This window comes from Corvus hawaiiensis, chromosome 29 (assembly GCF_020740725.1).
Source record: "Corvus hawaiiensis isolate bCorHaw1 chromosome 29, bCorHaw1.pri.cur, whole genome shotgun sequence".
NCBI classification, from domain to species: domain Eukaryota; kingdom Metazoa; phylum Chordata; class Aves; order Passeriformes; family Corvidae; genus Corvus; species Corvus hawaiiensis.
The window spans coordinates 2,092,260-2,110,755 of NC_063241.1; the positions used below are offsets into that span (position 1 = coordinate 2,092,260).

The 18,496-nt window shown below is 57.8% G+C and overlaps 2 protein-coding genes across 4 annotated transcripts; one reads left to right on the forward strand and one right to left on the reverse strand.

The window, feature by feature from the left end:
- The first annotated feature begins 28 nt into the window (after positions 1–28).
- MLLT11 (MLLT11 transcription factor 7 cofactor) lies at positions 29–3,444 on the forward strand. The gene is made up of 2 exons (XM_048288626.1): positions 29–225; positions 1,698–3,444. Exon 2 carries the CDS (start codon positions 1,705–1,707, stop codon positions 1,963–1,965), a length of 261 nt encoding a protein of 86 aa, XP_048144583.1. The 5' UTR covers positions 29–225; positions 1,698–1,704; the 3' UTR covers positions 1,966–3,444.
- Positions 3,445–10,640: 7,196 nt separating this feature from the next.
- SEMA6C (semaphorin 6C) lies at positions 10,641–17,671 on the reverse strand. 3 transcript variants are annotated; one of them, XM_048288459.1, is made up of 18 exons: positions 17,567–17,671; positions 16,771–16,940; positions 16,585–16,699; positions 16,282–16,339; positions 16,127–16,183; positions 15,849–15,950; positions 15,516–15,606; positions 15,313–15,435; positions 14,997–15,085; positions 14,534–14,751; positions 14,241–14,366; positions 14,011–14,166; positions 13,507–13,734; positions 13,081–13,227; positions 12,723–12,800; positions 12,571–12,626; positions 12,306–12,353; positions 10,641–11,865 (listed from the first exon to the last, which is right to left on the reverse strand). In XM_048288459.1, the coding sequence occupies exons 2-18, from the start codon at positions 16,880–16,882 to the stop codon at positions 11,078–11,080; spliced, it is 2,592 nt and encodes an 863-aa protein (XP_048144416.1). In that variant the 5' UTR covers positions 16,883–16,940; positions 17,567–17,671; the 3' UTR covers positions 10,641–11,077. The 3 variants fall into 3 exon arrangements, with proteins under 3 accessions (XP_048144416.1, XP_048144414.1, XP_048144417.1); XM_048288457.1 differs by lacking the exon at positions 17,567–17,671 and having other exon boundaries at positions 16,771–17,376; XM_048288460.1 differs by lacking the exons at positions 16,127–16,183; positions 17,567–17,671 and having other exon boundaries at positions 16,771–17,378.
- Positions 17,672–18,496: the final 825 nt, after the last annotated feature.

The window sequence follows — 18,496 nt, forward strand, 5'->3', positions numbered from 1 at the left end:
CCCGCGCCTCCGCCCCTGCCGTCCTCCCCCTCCCTGGCGCGGGTGGGAGCCGCTGACTCATCTGCCATCATCATCCTCCCCCCACGAGGAAGGGCAGTTCGAGGGGCTGCATTGCAGACCCAGCCGCGCCAGCAGACAGACAAAAGCGACGCTGCACCGCCCGCGGCTTCCCGGCACAAAGAGCCCGGCCGGCATCGAGCTCACCCATCCGTCCACCCTCCGCAGGTAAGGGATGCGAGCCGGGGAGGATGCACAGCCAGAGGATGCTTTTTGTTTTGGAAGAGGTTTGGGCGAAGGAGGGTGTTGGAGTTTCTTTTTGAGGTGGGAAATAAGCCACGGCCAGCGGGGATTAAGTGGATAAAAGTGGTTTTGCTTCCCTGAGATGAGCAGAGCACAGTGATCCTGTGGGAAATGCTCTTTTTTAGGGGTGACACGCGACACAAGAGGGTTTTTTCCCCCCCATATTCATTCCCTTTTACTGGATATTTGGTTATTTTACTTGTCACTAAACTCTCTTTTTCCTTCTCTTGTCACTAAACTCCAATTTTTCACCTTTTGAGGCTTAAAAATCCAAGTCCGCAACACCCATCACCATTAATAATTCTCTGCTGTTGTGCAGCAAAAAACCCATGGATAGATCCCTAGGGATGGACCCCCAGGGATAAATTCCCAGGGAAGAGACTATTTTAAAGTCATGTGGCTCGGTTTACCCTGAGGGAGTGACACAGGAGCCTTTCATAGGCTCTGAGTGACATCCAGAGCCTTAAATTTAGCAGCTGATCAGCCCTCATCGCACAGACAGGGCATGATCCAAAGTATGCCTGAATCATCCTCGAGAATTCTGATTTCCGAGATTTAAGACAAGGGAATCAGCAGGAAAATGAGGATGTTTTGGGTTAGTCTGGTATTTTCCCCACCTCCGATGCCAAACGAGGAGGTGAATGACATAATCCTGCCAGGGAGAAGCCAGGCAGTGACTCAGCTCCTGCCGCGGAAGGAGCCGATCCACGTCTTGTCCTGCTCTTTCCCAATTTTTTGGCGGATCGGGGTGGGGCTGCAGGGGGAATTCTGCAGCAGGGATGGATGGATGGCACGGCAGGGATGGGTGGGGTGTGGTGGGAATGCCGGGCAAGGCTTCTTCCAGCCCTTTCTAGAGGGTTCGGTCATGGGAGGGAGGGATGGGGTGGGATCAGGAGGAGGGGGCTGCACAGGGACCCCCCCCCCTCACTGCCCATTCCATAGGGATTCGGCACAGGGAAAGGGAGACACGTGCGTGCAGGTTGTGGAAAAAGAGTTCATCTGGATGCTGCTCCCCCACCTCTGCTCCCCAGTGCTGGCAGGATGGATTTCAGGAGGATAATCCCCACCCTGTCCTTCCCTGCTGTGCTGTTTGGGTGGGGAAACTGAGGCACAGGGTGACAAGTCCCTTGGGCCCCCTCCAAATTACGCTGCAGAGAAGGGCCGTGGCCAAGGCAGTGGATAAAACTCTGGCAGAGCTCAAGCCTGCGGTTAGACCCAGCCTAGAGTCAAACCTCCACGATCCCACCCTCTCCTACCCCATCAACTCCTTTTTGGGGATTATCCTATGCGATAGGGTCGACATGGCAACGCCTGAGATTTTTGGCCACTTTGGGGCAATTCCTGTGTCTTTGGTAGAGCTTTTCTCTTCCTCTTCTTTCCCCTCACCCCTTTCACAGCCTGAAAATGCTGGACACCATCAGCAGCCAGTACGACTCCTTCATCTACTGGAGGATGCCGATCCCACGGCTGGACGTGGCCGAGCTGGAGGGGCTGGGGCTCGGAGATATGGCCCTCTACAAGCCCAAGGGAGGCCTGGGCAAGCTCGGTGACCGGGACAGCCAGGACCTCTCCCAGGAAGAGGACAGTCTGCTGCAGTTCAACAGCTTTAACTTCTGGCGAGCTCCCATTGCCAGCATCAGCTCCTTAGATTTCGATTTAATTTGAAGCCCTTCCTGCCTCTCCTCACCCCGCCGCTCTCTCCCTTTCCGCCAGGCATGCCAGGATTTGGTTTTGTTGTCAGTTTGGAGGCTGTTGGGTTGGTTTGTTGGTGGTTTTCTTTTTGGTTTCTGGGCAGTTTTGCCATTGCTCATTCACTCAGCAGTTCACCGTGGCCTTGACGGTGATGGGCTCCCCGAAAATCTCCAACCCCTCTCCACCTTCTCCCCCTTTTCGTCTCCAGGAATCACAACGGTGCGAGTGGGGGGTAACAGTGCCAGGGGCAAAGATGATGGGAGGGGGCAGAAATAGCTCCCCTGATTGCCCCTCTCCGTTGCCAGAGGGTTGGGGAGGTGCCACCCCCCCTTGTCAAGCTGTCCCCGCCCTGTGTGACAATTTCTCAGCTCATTTCTCATGTGCTTTTTTAAGAAACTCATTTGTGCAAATGGGGCGCCGGAGGAGCAATGGGAATCGCCCTCGTTTTGCAGAAAGCATCGACTCTCTGCGCTCCCCTGGCCCAATTTCTCAAAAATCTGCTTCGTCCCTTAACCTTCCCCTCAGGAATGCAAGGTGGAAGAGGCAGGGATGTGCCCAAGATATCAGCACAAACCTATTTCTTGAGAAAAATAATCACTTTGAGCCTTGTGGTATGAACCCAAGCTGGAAAAATTATGTCCAGGAGGGTAAATAGACATGGAACTGCTCTGACCTTGTTTGGTGACCTTGTTGGGTGTTCATCGCCCCAAATTTGATTTTTTTTCATCCTTTTTTTACGCCCCACGTGGTTTATTCGCGGTGCAACTCCTGACCGGGACAGACACCAGGTACATTGTGGGGTCTGGAAGGCTGATGGGGCAGAGCTGAAAGATAAGAAGGAGAATTTAGTTTGATCTTACCCCCAAGTGAAAATATTTCAAGTTTTCCACCCGCTTAATCAATCCCTTGAAAAACAACAACAAGCAATGCTGCATTCATTCGAGTGGAAGCCTTGAGTTTTCTCCGGGGAGATTTTCACCTGCTGAGGTTTATTTCTGAGCATCATCTCAAAATGGGGGGAAAAACCCAACTTGGAATAATTTTTGGCTTTTAAACAGGTTTCCCCACCCCCCCATCCCCAAGATTGTTTTCTGGGATTGGTTTGTCTTGTTGAATGTGCTTTTTTTTTGGGTTTGATTGGGGTGAAGTGATGTGGAGCATCCCAAAATCATCCTGAGAGCTGGGGGGTATGTGGCTGGGGGCAGGCTGAGGCAGTACTTAAAAAGTGCCAGAAATAGGCAAAAATTGGGAAAAATCTGCATTCTGCTATGAAAATGGGATGCAACTCTCCTGTAACCTCCAGAAATAATCAAGTTTGCTGATATTGAACCATCTGTGTAAAACCAGAGGTGAAAAATGTAAACTCTCCTCTGCAGAGCTGTTTGACTTCCGTGTTCCCAGCTGGGAAAACCTGCAGAAGTATTTATTATGAAAGTTTAAATAAAATCAGTTTAAAACATACACATTCCTGTGGACATGTAGACTGACATCAAGCTCTTTGGCATTAAATTGTCTTAAATTTCTTTACGGTGAGCTTAGAATTCACCCCTACGTCTTTGCACATGCTGTGGAGGTCTTAAGCATGGAAAAACTAAGCCTAAAGGATTATTTTAAGCACATTAAGGATATTATCTACACTTCAACTTTTCCAAGCCCCACAGTAAAACACCTCAGAGAAGAAAGAGGCCCCAGAGTTTCAAATTTACCTCAAAAAAGGGCATTTTGGACAAGTCGGGGCACCCAAGGCAGAAACACAACTTGGAAAGGGGGGTTTGGCAGCCTGAGGGGAGCTCAATCCTGGACTGGAAGACACTCAGAGAGGACAGATACGCTCAAACTACTGAAATACACACACAAATAGCGATATATTTACAGACACTCATTATCAAAACTCTACAATAAACACACAAACCCCCACACCTCAGTGAGGCGCCGCCGCCATTTTATACTTGGCGCCAAAACGCCCCTGCCGGATCTAACTCCAGGGGCGTCTCACGGCGCTTCACTCCACTGACTGATGTCCTTCCGCCAGAGGAAAACACTCCCATGCCAGGCCTCTCCCGACGGCCCCAGGGCGGGGAGAACGGCGCAGAAAAGAAGGAGAAATTTCCACCTTCCCCACGGTTCCCGCTGCGGCAGAGCGAGTGGAGGAGCAGCCCGATCTGTCTCCGTCTCCTCAAGGGACTCTTTTGCTACCGATCCTGTATCCTTCCGCTCACCCGGGCTCGCTGCCGGGGCCGCCATTTTGTGAGGCCACGGCGGGAGGGGCGGGGGCAGCAACGGGGGCGGGGCAGCCGCGGGCCGGGGAGGGACCGAGCTCCGTGAGCGGGGCTGGGGCTGAGGGGGGCTTCAGGGATCCCCGTGAGGGGCTTCAGGGACCCTCGTGAGGGGCTTCAGGGACCCTCGTGAGGGGAGGGGCTGGGGAACCCTCAGAGAGGAGCGATCTTGGGGGTCTTGAGGAGGGAGGACCCCTATGAGGCGTTCAGAGGACTCCCAGGGAAGGAGGGGCCTGGGCGACCCTCTGAGAGGGGCGATCTTAGGGGTCTGAGGATGGGGGACACCCATGAGGGGTTCAGAGGACTGCCAGTGGGGAAGGGGCTGGAGGAGCCTCTGAGGGTCTGAGGAGGGGGGACGCTCACCCAGAGAACAAATCCCATCGCCAACACTGTGGCTCCCATCTTCATTCTTACACCGGGGCAAGTTCTCAATCTCTTCCCTTCAGCAAACGCCAAAACCACCTCAGGTAAGGTTTTACGGGACCTCGAGTGTGAAAATCTTGTGGGGGGGGGGAGAAAAAACCCAACCCTAGGATTGCTCACCAGTAGAGGGCAGATGGGTATTTAGGAAAGGAAAAGTGCTGACATGTAGCCAAACACCCCCAGCTGCTGCTTCCTGGCCCAGAATGTTTTCACCAGGCGAGCTAAAGGAGGAGGATCCTACAAGTGGTGTTAATAAAGGTGGTTCCAGTGTGAGTGGCTACTCACTGTGCTGCGCTCGGCTGTGGGCCTGCGCCAGGTCTGGAGAAAATGGATTTGGCTGATTGCAATAGAGGAATAATGAGAATTCCTGCCTGCGCCAAATCCTGAGCGTGGAACGCTTTGCTTTGCTCTTTATTGCCAGCGTTGAGTGTTTTGCTCTGTGTAAACGTTGAGTAAGGAAATTCCTGGGTAAGCAGGTCTAAGGGATGTGTGGATTACTCCTTATTTATTCTGTCCCATGTTAGGTGGAAATAAATAGGTTTCCAGTTGTTCCTTGAGCCTTATATTGCCAGGGGAAACACATTTAATTTGATTCTGAGTGCAAATTCTTTTTGAGTAATCCCAATTTTTCTAACAACTCATAAAGTGAATGCTGTGTATTTGGGGAAACCCAGATTGTTGGTTCTCTGCAGTCTTGAGGCTACTGAAAAGTTTTAGGAACCTTTTTTGGCCTCATCCTGCAAACACTTCTTCATGTGAGTAATTCTTTGGTTGAGTGGGGCTGTTCACCTGCATGAATGTTTGCTTAGTAATTAGGGAGTGCTTTTGAAATCCTAGATCCTGACATTCCCACCCGGACCTCTCTGCCTGTGCCTGGCCACAGCAACACTCCAGCCCTGCTCTCAAAGCTTTCAGAGCCTTGAAGCTCTGAAAATCCCTAATTTAAAGGGGAAAAAAATGGTCCAAAGTGTTCCTGGCACAGATCTTCAGTCGAGGATATTCCACTAACACAGAGGGGACTAAAACTGAGGATTTTTGTACCCTGGATGATGCTCAGTGTCTGCAGACAGATCTGGCTCTAATCCCCTTTCCCAGTGCCCCAATATCCGCCCTCCACGTGTGACTGCCCTGAAACACCCCAGGATTTTCCCTCTGTGACACTTCCAGCGTCAGGAAGGGCTCAGGAACAGCCGTGTCTCCTGCTCTGGGAGGTGGGTTTTGTATTTCCCACGAGATGGCATCAGCAGCCACCTTAATTTTAACAAAACCATCCAATTTAACACTTCCAGATAAAGATTTTTTTCTTGTCTCCCTTCTGTTTTTAAATGGGAGCAAGGATCTTTAGCTGGGCTGAGGGAATGTGGTTACAAGGTGCTGAAAACTCTATGCTTGGGCTGTTTTCACCTGCCAACACAAGTATTCTATGAAAGAAACGTGACAAACTTGCTAAATCAGGTTTAAAAAAAGAGAGAAAAAACAGATTGCAAGGGTTAAATGAGAAGAACTTTAGGTGAACTTCCCTCTGTGTGCCCATAACCTGTTGATCTACGCCAGTGCTGAGGAACAGAATCTCTTTTTTTTCCCTTTTATAGAGGAATTGTGGGCTCTCTGCACTGAGCTTGCGCCCATTTAGGTAATTTCCTGTCCCATTCTTACAGAGTCTGCATTGAATAGGAACTACTATGGTGAATTGGAGGAAGAAACATTGTTTTTGGGGCTGAGAAAGCTTGTTTATCTCATTTCAGTCAATATCACATTGCAGTGAGCCTGCTTTTCCCGTCACTGAACCCGAGAGGGGAGGAGGAAAGGACCAGAATGTGGAAATCCCTGTGGCCAAACTGGGCAGCAGAGGCTGGTAAGGGCCTTGTGTGATCCAGGAACTCAGGCCAGACCTGGACCTGGAGACTTCCCTGGCTGAGGAAGAGCCTGGGTGCTGTTAATTCCCTCCCAACAGCCAACAGATGAAAACCTGTCAAATTTGGTTCATTCCAGCCTGTATCTTGTGAGGAAATTTAAGAGATGGAAGTCAAATGGCTTTATTTTAGGGTAAGGGAGGATGATAAATATTTGGATTAATTTGGGTGATTTTTTTTGGTTTAATCCCAGTTCAAACTTAATTAAAGAAACAGTGATGGATACCAATAGAAATAACTTAATTTTTATTAAACTTTAAACTGACCACTGTGTCTGACATTGCCATATGTTACCCTTGGTGTGCTTTAACAGTTATTTTAAAAAATGAATAATGAAACTGGAAACCCACTGCTGCAGAAATGGATCGACTTTAACACACAAACCTGGATAAATAGTTCAGAGTGAAATTGTCTCAAATGTTTCCTGTTCCCATGTTTTGAGGCTCTGATAACTTTTTTGCTTACAGAAAGGTTTGTGTTGTTTTTTTTAAGTCATCTTTTATGCTGTGTTCGACCTTTAATTAACTTTGGATTTAGGAATTTGACAAAGTGGAAGTTTATCTAATCCCCTCGCTTTGCAATTCCGTTCTCTTCCCCACAGCTAAGCATTTTTTTCTGGAGTCTAGAGACAAGTAATTTAAATTCTTGAAAGTGCTGGTGCCACACCACTGATTCCTTGACCTGTAGTCCTCAAGTGTTTTTCCTCTCTGGCACCCAGCACAGGTCAGGTCCCAGTTTCCTGCACTGGGAGCAGGATGCAGCCAAGGGAAGGGGCAGGGAAGGAAGTTTTGCAGAGCCAGGGCTGCTTAACTGCTGCCTCCAGCTCCAGAGGTTTTAATTTGTGTGCTGGTCCTTATTAATGTGCACAAAATAAAACTATTAAGGCTGGAAAAGACCTCCAAGATCATCAATCCAACCTTCAAATGGATTTGATGATCTTGGAGGTTGTTTGAACCTTCAAACCACGCTGGGTTTACCCTGAACCCTTTGTTTTGCTGAGCTTTAGTGGCGTTATTTTCTTTCTCCTAGTAAGACCTACTGTATTCCCACATTGTTCTCCATAATCCCAGGAGTCTCAAGCCACACGCTCGAGCTTTTCCCCTTCAGTTTCTATTCAAGGAAGAGAGAAGGAAACCCTGACTCTTTTCACTGGTGTTTGCTTTATTTGCCAAGGTAAGAGGGAGGAAGAGATGGAAGCAGAGGCCGTGGATTGTGCCATGCAAAGTGCCACTGTCCCCAGAGCCACCTGCCCCTGCCAGCCCCAGGGCAGGGTGGGCAGCAAGGTGAGGAGCAGCTGGATTCAATTCCAAAAGGAAAACATTCCAGCTGCCTGTGACCCTGTGGAGCTCATGGGATCAGGAGAGCTGAGTGTCCGTGGGGCTTCTGTCAGCACCAGTGATTCTGTGCTGCTTAAACCACGCTGGAATATTTTGGGTTTTTCCTGAAAACCCAACGCTCTCAGGAGGAGAAATGCCAAGTTGGCCATTGTCTCTTTGGCAGCCGGGCAGAGACTGTTCCTTTATCCTGTGGGGAAACGTCCCAGTGTGGCAGTAAATCATCCAACCGATGAAACTCCAACCTGTTATTCCATCATTTATCTAAAACTTCATACTGTGCCATTAATATCAGCCTCAGCCCACCTTGTCCTCTCATTAAACTGCCCGGGGCACTGTAATCTCATTATTTTATGAGACAGATACAAATGGTGTTCAGTAAAGCAGGGCACAGCTCCAGAGCTCTGTTTTGTTTCCTCAAGGGATGTCATTCCCCAGCCTTGCCTACTACCGCCAATTCTTCCAGCGTGTCCCAGGGATACTTGATTATTTGGATTAACTTCGGGGCAGGAAAAGAGGATTAGGAAGCAGAGCCGCTCTTTAACGTGCACACGGAGACGGGTTACATCAGTTCTGTCTGTTTACAGACTTGCCCTGCTGAAAAACAATTTTCTAAAGCTGTTAATTATTCTGAATTATTTGCCAAATTACTACAAATCATTCCTGGCTTGGGACCCACCAGGAAGACAAAGGGGGAACTGTTTAGGTGGTGCTACCTTCAGTCGCTCACATGAACTTTCTCCTCCCTGCTTGGCCAAATTCTGCCTTTCCAAAGCAAAAACTCATGTTTACAGATTTAAAATATTTAGTCTCTGGAAATTTGCAGCTCTTAAAGCTGCTTGGGAGCTTAGCGACGGGAATTATCCAGGAGAGCTTTCTGTTCTTCTCCTTCACCTCGTCTGGGCTAGAAGTTCCATTACTGAGGCATCAAAATGCTACTTTTTTTTTTCCTCAAATGGTTTTTTTTTTTTTTTTTTTTAAGATGCAAATTTTTGGCTTTGGATTCTGTCAGCCCCATTGGGGTGAAACCCTCAGGTATTTCAGACTCGGAATTGTCTCCTCCTAAGAGGCAAGGAATGGAGCAAAGTGTGGATGACTCCAAGGAGCACAAAGGTGGATACTCCTGGTGGGAATTCCGCCGTGCTCTGAGCTGTGCTGGGGGTGGGGGCTCTGCCAAAGCCCCTCAGAGCAAAGCTTATTTTGGGATGTCAATACCTGCATTGTTGGGAATGGGAAGAAATCCCACCGTGCCAAAGTGGCTGGATTAGTGCTGAGCTGCCTGGGAATTCCAGCCTTGTGCAAGGACCTGCAAATCCCAGGGACCAGGATCTGGAATGGCAACAAAAATATTCTCTTGGGGTGTTGCTTTAAACGTTTTCAGAGGTGTGGAAGGGATTTTTCCCTTTTATCCATGTTTTTCTTCTCCCAAAATTGTTCATTTTTGGATTAAGGCAACGTTGAATGTTTGTCACATGGAGCATCTCACGCTCTCAGGGAAAGACATTCTTCACCTGTTTGTTTCAGGAGCAATTTGGGGGAGATTTTCATCAAACCACCCAAAGGAATCATAAAAAATTCCTTGATTTTACAATATTTAGGCAGATATTCTACTTCCCACACTGGCCAGTGGTGTAAACTGCTGGCACATGGAAATCCAGACGTGACAGCCTGGGAGTCTGGTTGTCTTTGGAGATACGAACGTCACTTTTTTAAACTAAATTTTCTATTTTTTAAAGAACTAAAATGTTTTTTAACATGCAACTGATCTGTATTGTGCCTTCCCCACTGCCACGCTCAGTTATTGCCATCCTTCTCCCCAAAACAGGTGATTTTGCAAAAAAATCCCTTCAGCTGGGAAAAAAAACCTTCCCCTTTAGAAGAGGAAATGAAAAATAAAAAGTCCATGGGGCTCATGGGAACTGGTTTGGGTTATTTTTGGAGGAAATAAAGCTGAGAATGTTGTCACCTTTTGGAGGGGAATGCCCTGATTTAATTTCTGGAAGTATCCATGTATCAAAGGCTGACCAAAACCGAGGAGGATTTGATCTTTGCCTGGAATTCAAACCCGGCTGCATCCCCAGCTCTTCCACAGAAAAACACCAGCAGCTTTTGAAGCCAAAACCAGCATTTTTTTGGTCAGTAAATTCCCTCCCACAGGAACCCAGGCCGGGCTCTGCCGCGTCAGGGCTTTTCCTGCCCGCGCCTCCTCCGGCCTCGCGCCGTTCCCGAGCCTGGGATCGCATCCGTGCCTGTGTGGGCTGCAGAACCCTGTCTGTCTGCCCTCTCATTAGCACGGTGTGGGGTTAATTAACACCCTTTGGGTTAATTAGACACGTGCTTCCCTCCTGTTCGAAGTAACCAGCTCTGAGCGGTTTCTGTTATCCCAAATGGGTGCGGATCTGGTTGGGATGAGAGGAGGAGGTCACAGAAACCCCAATTCCATCCTCTGCAGACACCCACGAAGGGGGATAACAAACCTGGGGAGTCAGGCTGAGCGTGGGGTACCCTCCCTTCCACTCCCCACCCCCTTCTTGAGGCCAAATCTAATTATTTGATTCATCTGGACTTCTATCACGTTGTTCTGATCACTGGAAAAATTAGGGACAGATTATCTGAGTGCTGGGACAAGAACACAATGGCTTTGTCCCCCCTTCTCTACCAAGGGAAAATGGTTTGGAATGCAGAAATTTCAACATCTACGCTCATTTTTTGTTCTGTATTTTTTATTAAAATCCTGCGCCACTGTTGCGGTGCCCTGGCCCAGCCCTGGTCCTACACAGTAGGATGGGCTGGACCACGGGTCCCCCTTCCTGGTGTTCCCAAGGTGGGTGATGGCAACTCCCATCCCCCTCCCCGAACAGAAAATAAATTAGAAAGAATAAAAAAAAAAAAAGCAAAACCAGGGGGATTGGAGACACGGAGACCTTGTCACTGCAGTCTGGGGACACGGGGACCCCTGTCACCTCTGGGGTGTCTGCTGGGAGACACAGGGACCCCCACCACCCTGCTGGGGGCTGTCCTGGTGACATGGGGACCCTCACGGCTCTACAGGGAGCTGGTGCAGTGGCGACCCTGCCCCCCAGGGACGGTGACACCTCGAAGCCCCCCGGCTGCAGTTGGGGGATGTCCCGGGAGGAGCTCAGGGCCGCCCCGGGGCCGTGGGCAGCAGCAGCGGCTTGGGGAGCGTGGGGGGCTTCATGGACAGGGAGCGCTCCAGGGTGCCGGGCCGGGGTGCCCAGGGTGTCCCCCCCGGTGTCCCCAGCGAGTGCATGCGGGTGAGGCCCCGCGGCGGCCCGGGGGGACTCACGGGGGTCCCCCCGAGCGAGTGGCTCTGTGCCAGCGGCCGCCGCGGGGCCGGGGGGCTATCGGGGGGCACGTCCAGGCGCACCGGGGCTCGGTCGTGGGGGGCGAAGAGCGACCCGGGCCCCGCGGCGCGCGGCTGCACCCGGTTGGCGAAGGACCCGGTGCCCGGAGGGGTCACGGGCCACCCCGAGCCCCCCGAGCTCCCGTGCAGCCGCTGCAGCAGCTCCTCCAGAGACGCCTTGACCGGGGGTCCCGGCCCGGGGGGCTCCGGGCAGCCCACGGGGCCCAGCGGGACGGAGTGACCGCGCCGGAGCTCCCGCTCGCGGGGTGCCCGGGCCGGGGGCAGCGCGGGGGGCTCGGGGCACGGCGGCTCGGGGGCGTCCCGCAAGGCGCCGGCCCCGCCCTGGGGCGGCAGCGCGGGGTAGAGGCGGGGGACGGGCGGCTGGGCCGGGGTCCGCGGGGCGCAGGGCGGCTCCGAGGGGGTCTTGGGCACGGCGGGGCGCTGGCAGCAGATGGCCACCAGCCCGGTGGCCAGGGCCCCCAGGACGAAGGCGCCCAGCACGCAGCCCACGAGCACCGGTACCGGCACCGTCGCTGCGGCCCCCGGCCCGGGGTGCCGCACCTCTGCGGGACCACCCGTCAGCCCAGAGACAATGGGAGGTCCGGTACCCCCCCCGCCCAGAGCCCCCCAGGTCCCACTCACACTCCTGGGGTTCCCCCTCCCAGAGTCCTCCCGTCCCTGGGGTGCCACTCCCATCCCTGGGGTCCTTCCTTGTCCCTATGGTCCACCCTCATCCCTCTCCTGTTCCTGGAGTCCCTCCTGGTCACTGGGGTCCCCCCACCCCAGGGTCTTTCTCCTTCCCTGGGGTCCCTCTCCTGTCCCTGGGGGTCTCATGTTTATCTCTGGAGTCCTCCCGACGCCTCAGTCCCTCCCCAGTCCGTGCAGTCCTCCCTCCCCACTCCCTGGGGTCTCTCCTGCTCCCTGGGATCCCTCTCTCACCCCTGGGACACCCCTCCCTGGTCCCCGGGGTCCCTCCCCAGAGTACCCAGACAATGTCACTGACCATGGACCACATCCCCATCCTCGTCGCCATCCCCTGCAGCCGTTGCCCCTGTGAGAGCAGAACGGGTCGGGCCAGGTTCCCCCACGTCCCTTGGAGCCCACCCGTGTCCCCTCCACATCCACCCCATCCTCCAGCATCACCCACATGTGGCCAGGGCCACTCCAGGGTCACCCTGGTACCACCTGCACCCCCCTGTGACCTCGTGTCTACAGAAATCCCCAAATATTCCCATGTTCCCCGTGTCCCCCATGTTCCCCCACTTTACCTTGGCAGCTCCCACTGATCCCGAGGGATCCCTCCACGTCCTGCTGGAAGCCGCTCCTGGGGCACACAGAGAGGACATCACCCTCGGTCCCCGGTGTGTCCCCGCACGGGGCAGGGCCCCACGAGGTCACAGGGGACGTGAGGGACACTCACGGAAGGTCCTCGGAGAAGGGGACGCAGCCCTTGGAGGGCAGCCAGACACAATAGGGGTCCCGGGCAGCCAGGCAGCTCCTGCGGGGACACGGGGATGGAGCTGCCATCGCACATCCCTGTGCCCCCATGCTGTGCCCGTATGTGCCCCTGTCCCCTCCCATGCCCTCGTGCCCTTGGACACTTCCATGACCTTGCACATCCTTGTGCCCCCGTGCCTTTGCACACTCCCGTGTCTTCATCCCTCGCACGCTCCCACTCTCGCACACTCCCCTCCCTTTGCGGGGAAGGATGGCAATAACATTCCCATTCCCCCACACCCCCCTCCGCACCCCCCGTGCCCCCTCACGGCCCCGCTCACCCTCGGCAGGAGCCGTGGCGGGCACAGCGGCTCAGGGGCAGCCGCACCAGGCACCCGGCGAAGGCCACGAGGAGCTCCCGGCCCGGCAGGTGCAGCTCCAGCCCCAGCACCCGGCTGGGGACCCCGGCCCCCCGCGGGCCCCGGCACCTGCGCCCGACAGCACCGGGGTCAGCGCAGCCCACCCTGGCACCCCAAACACCACCAGCCCCCACAGTGCCCAGAACCACCCCCCCCCCGCCTCCCCAAACACCCCCCAGCACCCCCAACCCCTCAGTGCCCACCAGGTGCCCAGCACTCCCAGTACCCATGGCCCCCACAAGCCCCCCAGTCTCACAGTGCCCACAACTCCCCAGCCCCCTCCAGCATCTATAAGCCCCCCCAGACCCCCAGACCCCAGCCCTGAGGCACCCCATGCCTGCCCCTCACCGCCCGGGGTCGTAGAGGCTGATCTCCTCCAGCAGCAGTGTCTTGGCACCGCTGTCCCCCAGGTCTCGGGTGTCCCCCGGTGCTGGGGTGGCCCCAGGGGTCTGGGTGGCCTCGGGGCGCTGTGAAGCTGCCAGGACCTTCAGCACTCGCCCGTCCTCGGCGCCCAGGAACAGCACGGTCTGGTTGCCGCGGGGCCCCGCGCCCGTGTCCACGGCCAGCTGGGTCAGCCTGTGGCAGGACACGGCCTCGCACACCCAGGCTGCGGCCGGGCTTTGCACGCCCTTGCAGGGGAGCTTCCCGCACTCTCACGTAGCCCCGCACACCCTTCACAAGAGCCGAGGACCATCCCCACCCCGCAGCACCCACACAACCAACTGCACCCTCAGCCCCTGCCCACCCTGAACCTACTCACACGAGCCATTCCCTGTCCCCCAGGCTACTCCATCCACGAGTCCATCCCAACCCCGAGGCCACCCTGTCCCCGAGGCCACCCTGTCGCTGCACCTGGTGCCGGTGCGGGTGAAGAGGGGCCGCCCGCCCGCGGGGCCCACGGCGCCGTGCAGCAGCGGGTGCTCCTTGGCGAACACCAGCGTCTCGTCAGGGAAGTCCCCGGAGGTGACAACACCGGCAGCAGGTCCCATCCCGGCGCAACAGCCCGGTCTGCGGCACAGCCGGTGTGGGGACGCGGTGTCTGCGGCACCCCGGGGACGTCCCGCTGTAGGGTGGGGGGCTACCTGGGCTGAGGGACCTTGTCCTCGGGCACTGGGGTCCAGGTGGCCCCTCGGGGCTCAGCGAAGGGACCCTCGAACGAGCGCTCCACATCTGCCAGGTAGAAGGCGCAGACGGCCGAGCCGGGGATGCTGCGGTGACAGGAAGGCTTTGGTTTGACCAAGGCTCCTGTGTGTCCCAGCTGTGTCCCCATGCTCTGTTTCCCTGTGTGTGTGTGTGTCCCTGTGTCCCCGTGTCTCCATGGGAGTCCACCCCCCCATGTCCCCCTGGGTAACCCCCTCCCCACGTCCCCACCTGCCTGTTGGGTTGGGTGCCAAAGAGGGCGAGCACAGCGGGGCGCCCGTGCAGGGTCTGGGGGGGTGTCACAGCCTCCAGGACATCGAAGTAGAAGACGGTGTCCCCAGGGACGGAGCACTGCAGCCGCACCTTCAGGAAGGACGTCCAGCGCCGCTCCAGCACCCGCGGGGACCCGCCGCGGTCATTGCGGCACACGCGTGCCACCCGCGCCACCAACACCTGCACGGGAAGCCGGGTCAGCACCTGGACACCTGGGGTCAGCACCTGGACACTTGTGTGGACCTGTGGGCATTGGCACCTGGGCATCCCCGGGCATTGTTGCTGACCCCCAGGCACCTCAGGCTGGCACCCAGGGGCCACCCACGGGCCTGACACCCTGTGAGGGGGTCAGGAGTCTCCCCTGCCTTGACTCCAGGGTGGGGGACCCCTGCGTGCCCCCCCGTGCTCCCCATCCCCGCACCCACCTTTCCCAGGGCGCTGAGCTCCACTGCCACCTCCCTGAAGAAGAAGTAGACGTAGGGGCCGTAGGGCAGCACCTGGACAAAGTGGGGCTCTGGGGGGGCCAGGGGAGGTCGGAGGAACCATCAGCCCCCGCCACCTCCTGTCCTTGTCCCCCACCCCTGCACCTTGCCCCCCTCTACGGCCCCATGGCCCTGTACCCCCAGATTGCAGCCCCGCAACCCTCGACCTCATCCCCACATCCCCCTGCCCCTCTCTGTCACACCCCCGCAGCCTTGTACCCCCCATCCCACCCCCACAGACCCCCCCACTTTGGGGTACCCTGCAGCCAGCGGGAGCTGTATTTGAGGGTGCGCAGGGGGGCCCGCCCGGGGCTCAGGCTGCGGTAGATCACGGCATCACTCGCCTGGAAATCGGCCACCGTGGCCGAGTACAGGCTGCCATCTGCGGGGGGGGAGGACACACAGGTCACCGCTGTGCCCCCCCGGCCACCCCCGTGTCCCCCCCGCCTGCCCAGCACCCACCGACAAAGAGGGCGACGATGCTTTGCTTGGCATCGAAGGGGCACCGGGCCTGGCCACTGACCTCGTCACCCTGCCGTGCCAGGCTGCTCACCTGAGGGGGGGGGGGGGGGGGCACACGCCCAGAGGCCGTGAGACCCCCCCCAACACTCAGCACCCCCTCGTGCCATCCCCAACCCCAGCACGGACATGGCTGAGGACCTCCACACTCATCACACATCTGGGAACGGCCGTGCTGGGGCTGAGACCCCCCCCCCCCCCAGCTCATCACACCCACACTCATTAGGCTGTGAGCCCCCCCTCACCCCTGGGCTCCCCAACCCCGGGCCCCCCCACCTGGTAGGTGCGGCACAGGGGGCTGAAGGCGTTGGTGCCACAGGCCAGGAGGGTCTCGGCGTCGCGGGGCACCAGCACCCGGATGTAGTTGTGACACTCGTCCTGTGGGGTGGGGGGGACACAGAGGGACCCCGGCGTCACCCCCTTCTCATGTCCTGAGACCCTGTTTGCCCCCACCCCTTGTACCGTCAAACCCTGCACCCCCAAAGTCCTGCACCCCAAATCCCCACATCCTCAGCACCGCTCCCCACCCCTCGCCCCCCTCAAGGCCCCCTCACCTGCCGCCGGCCCCGCATGGCGCAGTTCTCCCTGTCCTGCGGCTCCCAGGTGAGGTGCTGCCAGGTGAGACGGGTGCAGGGGGCGGGTGGGCGCGGGGACCCTCTCCCTGCGTGCCCCCCACGTCCCCAGGGACGCTGTGCCCGTCCCCTCTTACCCGCTCCGGGTACAGCGTCCCCTTGTCCTGCCCCAGCTCGAAGGCGTAGATGTGGTCCCTGGGGGGAGGCGGTGAGTGTGCAAGGGGACACGGGGACGTGCAAAGGGACACGGGGACAACGCGCCAGTCACACGCACGGGGCAGCGGAAGGAACGGGGGGGACACAAGCAGCGACAGGGGTGCAGAGGTGTGCAAATCCTTGCATAAGCACAAGTAAGGATGCTCAAGCACAGGCACCAGCGCAGGGCAGCCGTGTCCCGGCACACACGAGCGTGCACACGAGTGTGCACCGGCCGCGCTCACCGGGCAGCCACGAAGAGCGTCCCGTTGAGCCGCAGCATCCGCTGGAAGTCGAGGCCGAGCCGGGCCGTGCCGTTGTCCCCCCGGAGGCCCCCGAAACGCGGGTACGCGGCGGTGGCTGCGGACCGGGAGGACACGGTGACACCCCGGCAGCCCCCGAGCCCCGGCCGCCCCCCGAGCCCCGCTCACCTGTCAGCCCCACGGTGCTGCGAGCCACCAGGTCCCGCGGGAAGGACTGGGCGGGCACCCCGGCGAGGAGGAGGAGGAGGAGGAGGACGAAGGGCAGCGGGACCCCCGGCATCGCGGGTGGGGCTGAGACCGACCCACCCGCCCCGCCCCGGGCTGCGAGCGGGGGGAAACTGAGGCGCGGGGATGGGGGGGGGCGGAGTGGGGACAGTGCTCCCAGTGTCCCCTTCCAGTGTCTCCCGTCCTCTCAGTGGTCCCCGCTACCCTCTGCCAGTGTCCCAAGTGCCCCTGCTCCGATGTTCCTGCCCCAAAGTCCCCAGAACCCCCGTCCCAGTGCTCCCAGTGCTCCCAGTGCTCCGGGAGCTGCTGCCAGCAGTGTCAGGACCCTTCCTCCAACACAGGAGGGTAGCCCCAGTTCCCCGTTGAACAGCACCCACGTGCACCCGCCCCAGCACCCCAAAACACCCCACCTACACCCCGACACCGCTCTCACAGCACCCCAAGTACCCCACAACACTTCAACACCCCCCATGACACCCTCACAACAGTCAGCGTCTCACCCAAACCCCTAAAACACCCCAAAACGACCGTGTCGCAACACTCCATCGCCCCCCCTACAGCGCCCTACACACCCCCTGCCCCAACACCCCGCAACACCCAACCTGCACCCCAAAAGTACCCAAAACCACCCCAAAACGACCCCGTTCCAAGACTCCACCACCCCTTGCCCAAACACTCCCCACCCCCTGCCCCAACACCCCGCAACCCCCGCCCCTCCCGGCCCCTCGGCGCTCGGTACCGGCTCCGCTCCCCGCTCGGTCCCGAGCGGCTCCGCCCCGGAACGGGCCGGGACCGGGCACCGGCCTGAGCGGGGCCGGGGGCGGGACCGGGGACCCCCGTGGTTACTCCACAGCCCCCGCCGCGGGACAGCCCCCGCGGCCGCCCTATAGATAGGCGTTAATCCCCGTTAATGAGATGATCCTCATTAACTGCCGAGGGATGGGGGGGGGGGGGGGGGGGAGGTTTTGCACGCGCGTGTGCGCGGGCACGGCTGTGACGCCCCCCGCCCCCTTGTCGGTGCACGCGCGTGTGCAACTGTCGGCGCGCACACGCGTGAGCGCGCACACGCTCGGAGACTCCTCGCACACGCGTGTGCGGTGTGGCGGCCACCCGTGTGTCCCCCTCTCTCCCCCTGAGTGGGGACCTGTCACCTGCACCATCGTGTGGCCACTTGCTCGAGGACCGAGAGCTACTGGGAGTTACTGGGACATACTGGGAGCACTGAGCTGCTCCCCGGTGTCACGCTCAGGCTCCGGTCCCCAGGTGTCACCAGCTGCTCCGGGGGGGCTGAGGGGACCCTGGGGACGTGTCGGGGGTGGAGGACGCTGGGGACACCCTCGAGAGTCGGGGGGCTCTGCGGGGGTCCCGAGGGGGCGGGCACACGGTGACACCTGCTGGCATCACCGGGAACGGCACCTTTCGGGGACGGGGTGGGGGGACGATGTCCCCGGGCCGGTGGTGGCCGCCCTGGGGACGCGGCGGTGTCCCCGGAGTGTTGATCGTGTCCCTGAGGGGTGGCAGCATCCGCGGGGGTGGCCACGTCCGCGGCAGGTGACAGTGTCCCCAGTGGGGGAACACAGAGGACACGGCCATACACAGGACACAGGCGGACGCAGTGGACATGCACGGACACACGGAGACACACGCGGGGACACGGGGGGGACACACA